At 41.2% G+C, this 13,604-nt stretch overlaps 1 protein-coding gene across 4 annotated transcripts in view; it reads left to right on the forward strand.

Annotated features, from left to right (window-relative positions):
* The first annotated feature begins 4,638 nt into the window (after positions 1 to 4,638).
* Positions 4,639 to 13,604, forward strand: part of LOC114251607 (immunoglobulin superfamily DCC subclass member 3) — a 121,982-nt gene continuing 113,016 nt past the window's right edge. For all 4 annotated transcript variants that reach the window (XR_016323239.1, XR_016323240.1, XM_028185942.2 and 1 more), the window contains exon 1: positions 4,639 to 4,798. Coding sequence is in view for 2 of the 4 variants with exons in the window: in XM_028185942.2 (XP_028041743.2) it covers positions 4,741 to 4,798 (58 nt within the window). In the remaining 2 variants the exon portion in view is untranslated. The remainder of the gene's footprint in view (positions 4,799 to 13,604) is intronic.

Here is a 13,604-nt window from a genome sequence, read left to right on the forward strand (position 1 = left end):
CTCAGGTGTCGAGAATAGCGTGGATCAGTGTGCTTAGTGCGAGTTTCTTAGCGTTCTCGATAGCGTAAAAGTTAAGCCAATTTTGTATGCAGTTGGAACAGCGCCCCTAGCGGCAAACGTACGCAAACGATACTATTCCATACAAATATGAGCTAACTTTTACGATATCGAGAACGTTAAAAAACTCGCACTAAGCACACTGGTCAGTCTAACGTGTCGGGCCTCTACCTCTATTAGCTTCTTCCAGTTGCCGTCATCGTTTCTGGCAATGTGGACAAAGTATTCCAGAACTCTACGTAAGCAGATGGTAGAAAGCTTCGTCTCTAGTTCTTGGAGGATCGATACGTTGGTGCGACGTGCTTTCAAGGGATTTCCTAGCATCTTTCACCAGCACCACATCTCAAATGCATCAATACGGTCGGGATCGGCTTTCTTCGGGGTCCAGGTCTTTGCGCCCTGAAGAAAGCCGATCTAACAGCCAGTAGCTAGCAATATTGAAAACAGCCATTTTTCCATTCAAATTATTTCTAGACTGTTACATTTCATTTAACACAGAACGAACTAACGGTGTCTGGAGGTCTGGCAGTTTATTTGACTTGGGTTTTCATGTGGGTTTGGGTTGATTTCACAACAAAAGAATCCCAGGTATTAGATAGGCGCCAACCATCTTCTGCATTGAAGTTGGGAGGTTTTTATTTCATTCCAACGGTCTCGCGCACCGTACGTCCAATTAATTTGTGATCTTTAGTACTTATATCTGTTATTTAGTAAAACCTTCTAGAACGATTTGTGCCTCTGTCCAGAGCGTGTTGTTGTTCGGAACGCCCGCAAAAAGTTTAATTACAAAGCAACAATTGTCAGATACAAGATGTGCATCCTATTTTATTTATTGTAAAATCTTCCTCATCAAAACCTAAAATATAAACAAGAAACCATCCGTTACACTTGTGCACCCGGTTGTCTCATCATCTACATTTTGTCCCCATTGCCCTCTGTACGAGGTCAGAGTCCAACTTGAAGACACCTGGATGACCTGCAGAGGTATGCTGCACTCAACGGATCGTAGTTTCTTATGTGGTCTATAAAATGATTATATAGACGCACGTCTAAAGATTCTGCCGTCCTTGTCTGTACCTCCCTCGGTGTACGGCCGGAACACAGTCCGCTCCGCTGTGGCTCAGTTTGGTTGGTGGCGACGACGACGCGTAAACTTCAGGTTGTTCACGATTAACACACTGAAGTTCATCTCGCAAGATGGTTGAAAGTCACAAATACAAAAATTAAAATTTATGTAGCTACGTACTATACAACTGAGACATAAAGCTCACGTTATTTATAGAACTTATATCTCAAGGTGGGTGACGCATTTGCGTCGTAGATGTCTATGGGCTCTAGTAACCACTTAACGCCAGGTGGGCTGTGAGCTCGTCCACCCATCTAAGCAATAAATAAAAAAATTACAAGGTAGAGGCAACATACACGGTGTGAGCTCTATAGGTTCCGGTGACCAGACAGGTTGTGACCTCGTTCACTTTTCTGTGTATTAAAATAAACAAAGCGCAAATGAGCTAAGTTAGCCTTAATTACATTCGCGACAACCGCGACAACGACGTCGCAGGCGGATCGTGTGATGATTGCGGCAGATACAGTGAAAACGACGGTATCAAGCCACACGGGCTTGCAACATGCCTTTTCGGCCAGTACTCAACATAGGAATTATCAGTCAGATAAGTATAATAAAGTGTTGATATTTGTTGACACTGGAGAAGCAGTAAGAGTGGCTCGAGTAAGGCGAGGCGAGTACCTCATGATGTTGAGGTCGACTAATATTTACGTGTTATAAGTACCGCTGTCAGCCGCGGGCCCGCTGTCAGTACCGGCGCGTGCTTGTACAATTAAATACCAGAAAACGTTTCGGCTTAACAATGTAAATACATAAAAGTCAAGTTTTGCTACAATGTGACATGTCTGTGCACGGCAGACGTTAAGAAATCCACTGAGTATTATTACCATACGAGGGCTCAGACAATGAGAGCGGTTCAAAAATTCGACAATGATACAAAGTCATGCACGTACGTAATAGCCCAAGAGCCCACGACAGCCAGACCTTCGTTATTTTATAAAAGCTGAAAGTTTCTCTGTGTATGTCTCCAACACAGGTAAGAACGACTCGCGATTATAGAGTTTCGATTGTGGTTACTTGGGCAGGTAACAGGCAGTAAAGGTATATAAAATAGTACCTTAAATTCGTTAAAGTATAAAGGTTTATTTTTTAAATATTTACTCCAGAATATCTTTAGAAATCATGATATCCGTTGCCGGACACTTTTTCCAGTTGTTACCCCCTGCCAGACACCCCTAAACTTTAATAAATTTTAATTATACTTTCGTTATACTATAAAAGCTAAATTTTATATATGTTACTTAGGGACTTATAAAAATATGTTACCCCAATAGCCGGACAGTTTTAATGGTTCTTACATCTTGCCAGACACATTAAGAGCCCGCTGTAGGTGCGAGCGCGAGGTAGCAACTGTTCAAGCGGGTGTGAGCGAGATAGAGTGCTTAGTCTATTGTGATCTTTTAAGATATCCAATAAAAAAAATATTTTATTACGTTCATAGCAATATTATAGAAAATAAAAAAGGTTATTTTAATATTATAAAGTACAAACAAAATATTACATGTCAAAGAAAAATATTTAATCGTTCTTATAATTTTCCTCATTGTCGTCGATATTGAACTGATGAATAAGGCGATATCAATATCAATATCGCCTTATTCAGTCGAGTCGGCCTGAGGGGCCTACGAGGGGGGGCATAGCTACTACCGTATCCGATTTGAGAGTACGAGCTAAGCGGTAGTAAGACCTTTGAGAGGGCGCGAGTCCTTCTAAGAAATCAGACCATCTGGCATCTCGGACTTCGGCGATGCGAGACTTTACGTTGCGTTGTAGGGCACGCATTCGAGTATGATTTTCCACTGTAGGATACCTATCGTAGGCGCGGATCGAAGCGTTCTTAGCTCTAAGGAGTTCTCTAATATCGTCGGGCAATTTGAAGCGGTGAAGGAAGTCCTCCGCCACAACTTGCTTCGATGACCTATCTAATGTCGAGGTGATGTGTGACGTTACGATGTCTATGGCTTCAGCGGTATCCTGAGGAGACGGGGTAGAGTCCGGGCTAAATGGGAGCGATGGTGGATCAGATTCAGCCAGACTAATGCCCAGCGTGTGCCAATCCACCACAGTCCTCGTGACGGGAACGGAATCGGGAGCGCGACCGAGCTTCATAATGACGGGGCGGTGGTCTGAATCTAACTCTAAAACTACTTCGATCGAGTGTAAGCGCAGAGTTACGTTTTTTAATAACGCTATGTCGAGTATATCCGGGCGATGCGCGATATTTAGCGGGTATTGAGTCGGGGTTAGCGGAGCGATGATATCGAAGGCGAGATCATCGACTAACTCGTCGAGCCGCCTGCCATTAGGGGTTGTGGTGTGTGAGTTCCACCTGATGTGTTTACAATTTAGGTCGCCCGCCAGAATGACAGAGCTTCCCATACCGAGTAGCGCCTCGATATCACTGCTTAGAACGGATAAATCCTATAAACGACAGCTGATGTGCAGTAAAAGATCACAATAGACTAAGCACTCTATCTCGCTCACACCCGCTTGAACAGTTGCTACCTCGCGCTCGCACCTACAGCTTGCTCTCAATGTGTCTGGCAAGATGTAAGAACCATTAAAACTGTCCGGCTATTGGGGTAACATATTTTTATAAGTCCCTAAGTAACATATATAAAATTTAGCTTTTATAGTATAACGAAAGTATAATTAAAATTTATTAAAGTTTAGGGGTGTCTGGCAGGGGGTAACAACTGGAAAAAGTGTCCGGCAACGGATATCGTGATTTCTAAAGATATTCTGGAGTAAATATTTAAAAAAAAAACCTTTATACTTTAACGAATTTAAGGTACTATTTTATATACCTTTACTGCCTGTTACCTGCCCAAGTAACCACAATCGAAACTCTATAATCGCGGGTCGTTCTTACCTGTGTTGGAGACATACACAGAGAAACTTTCAGCTTTTATAAAATAACGAAGGTCTGGCTGTCGCGGGCTCTTGCTCTATAAGGCCGATATCATAACAAAACGAGTCGCAGATAGCCGCGGCACCCGACCCCACGCACCGCGCCCACCGGGCTGCAACTTTGACCCAACTTACTACGCACGGGTCACAGCCGGCTGTATAATTATTCATTCATTGATCGTTTTGTGCTACGTTCGCGCCCTGATCCTTAAGACTGAGATAGGAATAAGGAATACTTTATAATTATTTCAGGCTTTTATCAACATAGATAACCAACAGACTTCCATTTAGTTTGAATATGTATAAAATTCATTCATCACATTACAAGAGTCAAACTGAATTTTTCTAATTTAAAACTCAGCTAAGTTTCGAAACACGGTAACTGACAAAAAACTAGAATGTCGGTCGGTCGTAGGTCGCGGTGCATCTTGATTCCTGTTTGTGATGCAGCGCGCGTGCTTGTAAGCGGAAGTATAGTGGTATTATCGATTTGCTTATGACAGAAAATGCGTTGAATGGAGAAGGTGGTCGCGCGGGCGGGGCGGGGCGCGCTCGGCAGTGCGCCGGAGGAAGCGGGCTGCGTCACACGTCCTCTCGCAGCCCGCTAATCGAGATATTCCGAGTTTCGTGCAAATGCTAGTGTTTTTATGGCGGTCACATTATTGCGAGTGTTGGTGCTGGGTGTTATCGCGGCAGCGGCCGACGGTTTGTTGTTTTTCGTGTTTCGTAATGTGGTTCAGGCAGTCCACGTGCTCGGCCCGGGAGCTAGCCGTGTTTACAGCGCTCCACGCATGCGCCTGGCTTGTTTGCGCCGGCCACCGGGTCACCGGCCTAACCTAGCCTGTCCCCATACTCTATAGCTATGTTTTGGTCCTTCAAGTAAGTCTAGATGTAGAGCTAGAGAGGCACGCGAGGAGCGTCGGCACGGCACGCACGGTAAGGTGATCGATCCTGTTTGGAAACTATTTTGTTTGTCCTTCGTAGCCGCGCTATGATTTGTGTTTACACACCGTCTCCTTAGCGTCGTCCTCTCGTAACATTCTTCGCCTGCTTACGATTTGCATACTGCGTATTTAGTTCACTAGATGTCTTGTTTCAAAACAAGAAAAAATAAATCTGTATGTTTCTAATATACGGTCAGTTGACCTTACCAATACAATCCAATTAGTTAGAACGAAGTTAGATCGAACTGCCTTGATTTCGAAGTTCGTTGTGCTTCGTAAGTTAAAAACAATATAATTGGTCCGTCACTGGCACGTCACTGGGTCAGGTATCCAACGATCCAATTACGAACTTCAACGGAGAACGTCGGACTTTTTTTTTTTTCTTACAATTTTGATCGTAATCCGGTCTCTGAGGCGCCATGGGGCCCTCGCTTTGATATGAAACAAAACATCGTTATCGGTAAAGTTATTAGTTACGCCGCACCGGTGGCTTGTATAGAGATACTTTAATTAACGTGTAGCGATGTGTTGTACGTACGCACGCACGTCGTGAGACCGCGTTCCTCGGAAGATGCGTCCAAATATTATTGTTATCCCCATTACGAATATCACTAATTTATATGACATTCCGTAATTTTTTATTGCTACTTACTATAATTTTGTAGTTGCCTATCGTGTCTTAACTATTATTTGATTGATAAATAAATTACGCGCTTTTTAGTTAATCAGCTTAAAATTCATATAATTCGTGTTAATGCTTTTAGGAAAAGGCTTTGTTTCAAGTTAAAGTTTTAGAATTCGGTAACCAGAGCGTTGTGCGTTTATAATTGAAATATTTGACGAACATAAACTTACTACCTCCATCTCGAAGCGATATGACCTATTTTATACTACAATTGAAAGTGAACCATTGAAATTTTACATAAACAAGAAATGTTTAGAAATATCATCTTATGAGTGTCCAATTAGAATCTTATTAGCCACAGATTCGATCACAAGCACGCATCACCTGATGTTATATTATTTATCACTTCCAATTATAGAGACGGCCAACAAGTAGCAAGTACAATTCATAGACAAATCTACAAATATATCACTACGTTAATTACTTACACACATCGTTTACAGATTGTTCGCAGTGAGCAGTCATGAGCCACGAATTTTCTGTTCGTTATTTTACTTACGATTAGCGCTCTGAACATTCAAACCATCCCTAAGAGTAAGTCATCGGTAAACGACATGGACAATTTGAGGCCACAAACGACTTTCGAAGATAAAATATCTTGGCTGTGACGTCATACCCATAACTCAAGCTTTCCTTATTGCTGTACGAGTCTCAATGTTATCAGAGTAATGTGTTGCGGACGTGGAGCTTATATTTCATTAGTTGTATTGTTTATTCATACATATGAAATATGTATTAATAAAGGTAGTAGTTTCTCGGGTGTACGCAACTTAAACAACTTTTAAGGTTTCATTTCGTATTAATGTATTTATAACAATAATACATGTCGTACTGAAATAGACGTAGATAACAGAAATAGCATTTACATTAAGGCGCAGCTACTACAGTTGCACTAGTAACGTGCTCGTCATTGCCGTACACATAACAAGTACAACAGTTTCGTTCGCTGCGGAACAGTGGCTCTTCCGTGGTGCTGACCAGGGGCGTGTTTACTTTGTAGTACTAAGGACCCACCATGAGGTCATCTCGGTGCTCTAGCCGGGTCACCACGGTCGTCCTCGTTGCTTTTTGTGTCTCATATCCTCTTCGCCACGTACTGTTCGGCTCTAGAATGAACTCCCCGTCACCTCTTTCTCAGAAGGACATAGTATAAGTACACAGAAAAAAACCGGAAAAGAGTCTTAGTTAACTGCAACTCAACAACAATAACAGTCGTTGTCGTTGAATATCAGTGATCATCCACCGTCAGATGGGCCCAATACCTGTCTGCCTTTGAGGTCGAAATTAGAAGCAGAATAAAGTAAGAATATTTATGTAGAGCCTAGTGATAGGAAGTAGAGTGCTAGAGTAGGTAGACCAAGCCGGAATCGTACGCCCGTTTCTTTAGAATAGTTTCAACCCTGATTAATATCATGTAATATCTACTAAGGATAGAAATACTTTTTAAAATGTTTTATGAAAACTGAGTGAACTTTGTTAATCTAAATAATTGGGTACTCTACAAAACTCTATCTAAAAATGTAGCGATATTGTTTCTCTAATCCGTAAACTAGATAAAAGACGGAGGATTTGTCTTAATCTCGAAACTTTGTTTCAAATCGCCTTTGACAAAGTTAGTTTGACATTAACGCTGAGTTTGTATTATATTATTTACCTGACAGGAACAGAATTTTCTTTTCAGAATTCTTTCAGAATGAAATTCTTTTACATCAGATCAATTACACAATTAAGGTTTAAACAATTTCTGTAATACGAACTGTTTTGTTTCGAATTAAGATTTTGCTTAGAGAAATATCAAGATTGTAAAATTTGACACTAAGATATGCGAGAAGAAAATATGTATAGTTAGGAACAAGCTCCTTACTAATTACTACCCGAAAGGAGCACATGAACATGACTGGCTCCAACATTCTGCCGCTGCCGTCAGCGGCACTGAACGATAGTAATGTTCCTGTTAAATTCCCACGATTTAAACTTAAATGTTTTAAACTGTAATTAGTTCTTTTGTATTTTAGGTACATACAGCCATTTTTTGTAAAATATTTAATTTAATTTTTGATCTAAATTATCAAGTAGAGACTTCAAGTAATACGGCAAAATCATCTCACGGATCTGTATCCCAACGTTTTTACTTAGTGGGTCCTTCTGCCTGTATTCTGGAGAATTTTTGCATTGGGCGGGCAAACCATCTGACTCTGCTCATCTTGAAACACGAGGAGAAGTCTGTCCTGATAGTAACTCACAACAACCTCCCTACCTATACTAATAGCCTTGACAGACTATTTTAGCTTCTCCTTGAGGTGTAGGTGAGCTCACGGAGCTCAAACCGGAGTGTTGCTAGCACTGGCCCTAGCAGGAGCAGTGCATCGCAGAATCTACCACCGGATCGGAATCGCGACCCACTGAGAAGATCCGGTGAGAAACTCAGTGGGCTGTGTCTACGAGGGCGGCACTGAAAATTTCGGGAATTAACGAAGTGACACAACATTACTATTTAAAAATGTATTTATTGCTTTTCAAAGTATTCTCCGCGAAATTTGACACATTTTTCCATACGATGGAACCAATCATTGAAGCAACCGTTCCATTCGGAAGTTGGGGTCTCCAAAATGGCCGTTTTGTAGGCGTCCACAGCTTCTTCAGGTGATGAAAATCTCTGTCCACGCAATTTATTCTTTATTTTAGGGAAAGTATAGAAATCATTAGGGCTTAGGTCGAGGCTGTACGGCGGATGGTCTAATAATTCTATGTTTTCTTGCTCTAAAAACTCTTTTGTTCTGTGCGCGGTGTGAGAACTCGCATTGTCGTGATGGAGGATGATGCGGCGGTTGCAGTTCTCTTTACGGAGTTCAGAAACGACCTGTGGCAAACAAATGCTAGCATACCATTCTGCATTAACCGTTCTTTGTCCGTCAAGAGGAATAGTCGTAACATGGTCGGTTTTGGAGACAAACGTGGCCACCATTTTTCTGCAACACTCCGTGAACGAACAATTTTTGTTGGCTTTAACTCATTTTCGAACACCCAAACTCGTGACTGGTTTTTTGTTTCGGGTTCGTACGCGTATATCCAGGATTCGTCACCTGATACAATGTTGTATACAGCATTTGAGGATCCTGCGTGGAATCTTTCGAGAGTTCTGACGCACCAAGTAACGCGAGCCGCTTTTTGCTCTTCACAGAGCGAATGCGGTATCCATCGGGAAAACAACTTTTTTACACCTAATTGTTCATGCAAGATTATTTGTATTTGACTGATGCCAATGTCTAAAGTTGCCAGAATTTCGCGGTATGACACATGTCGATCTTCCTCAATCAGCTTACGCACAGCATCAACGTTTTCTTGGGTGACTGCAGTTTTTGGACGACCTTGACGGGGATCATCACTGAGCTTGACACGTCCACGTTGAAACTCAGCAAACCAGCGATAAATTGTGGTTTTGGATGGGGCTTCATCACCAAATGCAGAAATCATCCGGTCAACACACTGTTTTTGTCTTAAACCACTTCGAAAGTCATAATAAATCATCACTCTTGAATTTTCTCGAGTCAATTCCATTTTCTCAACGACTAAACAAGTTTGACAAAACCTCGTGACAAGACCGAGAATCTTTTTTTAAATAAATAAATGGTATTAGATTTTTAAAACCAAGGAGTTTTCAATTAAAAAGATTTTAATATGACAGGAACAGCGGAAATATTCCAATCCCGATATTTTTAGTGCAGCCTAGTATGGGCCAATAGTAACACACGGCTCACCCAGTCATGTTCCAAAAGTTTTACGAGTATTTAACCGGGAACTAGATTCCTTTTTGTGATGTTTATAGATCGGCAGCAATTAACATTGTCGGATTTTCATTTGATTGCACTAAAAGCATAGAATTAGTTTATAGATGTCCCTGCAAATTGGCGCACAGTACTTTGAGACATTAGTTGTGGGACGCGGAAGGAGAGCGCGCGGCGCGGCCCGTCACTCTTTTTTTTAATTTTTTTTATTTTTTATTTTTTTTATTGCTTAGATGGGTGGACGAGCTCACAGCCCACCTGATGTTAAGTGGTTACTGGAGCCCATAGACATCTACAATGTAAATGCGCCACCCACCTTGAGATATAAGTTGTAAGGTCTCAGTATAGTTACAACGGCTGCCCCACCCTTCAAACCGAAACGCATTACTGCTTCACGGCAGAAATAGGCAGGGCGGACAATTCTGGCGAGAGGAGCGCAACCGTCGGTTATATTTTACAAAACGTAAATATATTGGTCAACTTTATAGTTATATGTTTCCGATACTCCGAGCTGAAGACGAATTATTGATTCTTATTCGATTCATGTTTTTTAAGAAATTTCAAACACTTCTTTGAACTGACAATAATGTCGTATAATGCCAGATACAACAATGTTAATGGTTTTCTATTTACCGCCTCGGATGTGTCGCGTAATATGTAGGTACTAGACTATCGCTTGATCGGAGATTGTTTTGTTTTGTCGGATATGTGCCTAACAGATTCCAAAGTCCAAATAATACTGCGGGTCGTGCCACATCCGACCAAGTGCAGAAATTGTAGTTTGAATGCTTTGGATAAGAAATTTTGATCTAAAAAATGAACCCTGAAAATCGCCAGAAATTTTAAGTCAACAATGACGAATTAAATGCTACAGTGGGAATTAGCGCAACTTCACCTACCGCTGAGCTAGCACCAGCTTTCAACGTTAGCATCAAAACAATATTGATATATTTGCGCCAAATTGGCAACGTAATTAAACTTGACAAGTGGATACCGCGCGAACTGAATGATGCCTGGGTGACGAACGCGTTAAGTTGCTTAACAGACACAGAAACGAAGGGATTTTGAACCGTATAGTAACTTCCGATGAAAAACGCATTCTATTTAATAATCATAAACGGTCATCATGTTGGTTAGACCCCGGGCTCAGCACCGTACGCAGCGGTTTGGCTCTGCCCCTGGCATTGCTGAAGTCCATGGGCGACGGTAACCACTCACCATCAGGTGGGCCGTATGCTCGTCTGCCTACAAGGGCAATAAAAAAAAAAAAAAAAAAACCTACACAATGCACGAAACGAAAACTTATCTCTAAAAAAGTAATGTTTACTGTAGGTTGTGGTCTAGTGCATCGCACGGGTCTTGCTCTGTTGAGCTCCTACTGACTACTCCTACTAAAGTTACATATCAAAGAAAACGAAACATGTCATTCATGAAAGTTGTAACATCGCAACGGTGGCGCCTCTTGTAAAGACTGCCCCACCAGGGGATGACCCACCTCGAGATATGAGTTATAAGGTCTCCGTTTTAACATTACAATGGCTGCCCCGCCCTTCAAGCCGAAACGCAGAGTGTTCCCAGAGCGAGAGGACAATATGTCTTACTTTAACAAGGCTCAAGGAGAGAATGACATAGAAGGAAGCAGTAGTCAGCAGTACGGCTCTGTTCAGCACCTGACGCTGTCCATGGGCGATGAAGACAGTGTCACGTCAGTTGGCCCGCGAGTTCGCCTCCTCTCGGACACTCGAATCTTTGTTTGAAATTTATTGTAATGAATAATACATAACGTGATGGCTGCGTTACGTCGTGAGCCCGTATGCAGGCGCGCCCGCGCAGATTTCAATACAATAACACTTTACAAATATTATCTTGACCGAATAATACGTTTAAGATACTATAATTGTTATTGTAATTTTAATTGCTGTAATTAACCTTTTAAATGAAATAATTAGCGGTTTTATTGCTAACAAAGTTCAAGAGCTTATCTAAAGTTCATAATGTGGCGCGGTACAATGTAGAATTAAATTTAATTCAATTACATGTTGTCCTTAATTACTTATAATAAATGTATGTGATAATCTACAATGAAATATTTTAAATTTACCGAAACACTTCACTACCAAAAATCGTACCTGACTTATTTCGAAGAGTGTGCGTATATTTATTTACATTAATCTTTAAAATCTGAATTTTATCAATCAACAGCACCGTCCGTCGATGTTTCTATAAACCAGTTCGTACATTTTTCCCGCGTTCGTACATCGACAGGGGCGTAATCAGGAACGCGTAAGAGAGGGCAGTTACCCCCCCTTCCTAAATCTAGTTGCTGCTACGGCAGAGTATCTTACACTCAAAGAGATACCTAGAGAAGTTAAAAACACTTGCGGCTTGATCTCGTATTTATCATACTTTATTATTTTTCAGACGTTCCGAATAGTTTTTCTTAATTATTAGTGGTTTGACAATTAATAAAATACTGAACTGTGTTCGCGAATTATGTACTAGTGTTTAGCAATTTATCTGTAAACGAAGAACTGTTAACAACATCTTAACGAAGTCAATGTTCGAAGGCAGTCCTGTCGTGTCGGCTGTGAACATACTATCTCTCTATGCCAAGGGTTGCCGCATTTCTGTGGTTGACCTGATTGTTAGTAGTTACCACTGTCCATGGAAATCGTTAATTCCAGGGCAGAATCATTGCTGCTGTATTGGGACTTTAATATTTCACGGCGGGCACAGCAAATTTAACAGCAACTTGGGCCTTGCGCAATGGACGTCTCAGACACTCAGACTCAGAGTCGTATGCGCAGTTCATCGCCAAGAAATAAGATTTATGGAACATTTATTGATTGTTGGGCATATTGTAAGACTGTACGGATGTGCACAACCCGCTCCCTCAGCTGCGAGCAGAAATGCGTTTCGTCTTGAAGTGTTGGCACCGCCATTATACCAACTGTACAACTGACACTTAGACTTCATGTTTCAAGGTCGGTCGTGGAATACACATTGTGGTAGCCACTAAACACCAGGTGGACCGTGAACTCGTTTTACTGTATAGGTTATATTTAAAAAAAGCATTACGACCTTAGTACGTCCGTGAATATTGTAATTTCAGATCTAAGTATTCGCCGTTGTAACATACACTGTTATCGCGCCTAAAACAGATATGTTTTCATAATAAATCGTATTTTTAAACGGATAATAGTTTTAATAAGGTTTTTTTACTTTTTGTTTTTCATAGAGGAATTCCAGGGTTTCCTATAGAGCGAGTATCCGCGGTTTATCCACGTTATCACCAGCCGATATAGTTGACAAATATTCTATAATCGCCAATAGATTTAAATGCAACAAGTCCTCCGAGTGCTCTTCAGATCGCCTGGCGGTGCTCAAAGTCAGTAGGAGTCGCACTCACAGACCGAAATCACTTTGCGGATCCACCATTAACTAATAATAACTTAATAACGGTGGATAAGTCAGCCGAATATAATTTTTAATTACTAACATGCTTCACGCACTCTCACCCTCACAAATGTATGCATGTATGTATGTATGTATAATAGTTACATAAATACATGTGTAGTAGAGGTATTGAAGGAGTCAACAGGAGTAAAGAGTTCGTCGAAGTCGAGAACAACTTGGGATTGCACGTCGAGGAACGTTCCTGCTGTTATGTACTCAACTCGCTGGCTTGTATAGTTTCCCAGGAGTCGGTTGGCAGCCGCGGTTGCAGTTTGTAAACGTGCGATGGTTTGTTTACTTCTGACATTAGTTGAAAAAGAATCCTTCCGATTTTAGATCCTAAAATTAGCTACGACATCACATGCGTTATGGATTTAGCGCGTAAACGTCGTAATGTTGTTGTTTTTTTAAAACACAATTTAATTATTACAGATTAGTTTACAGCCCTAGTGATTATTTATTGTTTACACACTTAAAGCTATTGTTAGGTGTTAGGATATGAATATACATTATACAGTCAACAACCCCAAACTGGTATTTTCTTCTCTGTGCTAAGTTCTGGAAACCTGTACGAGAGACAAGAACAAGTGGCTTGACAGTTGGAATGCTAAAAGTAACAAAGATATCAACCCTTACCGAGC

The sequence above is a fragment of the Bombyx mandarina genome, chromosome 06 (assembly GCF_030267445.1).
Source record: "Bombyx mandarina strain Sakado chromosome 06, ASM3026744v2".
Taxonomy (NCBI): domain Eukaryota; kingdom Metazoa; phylum Arthropoda; class Insecta; order Lepidoptera; family Bombycidae; genus Bombyx; species Bombyx mandarina.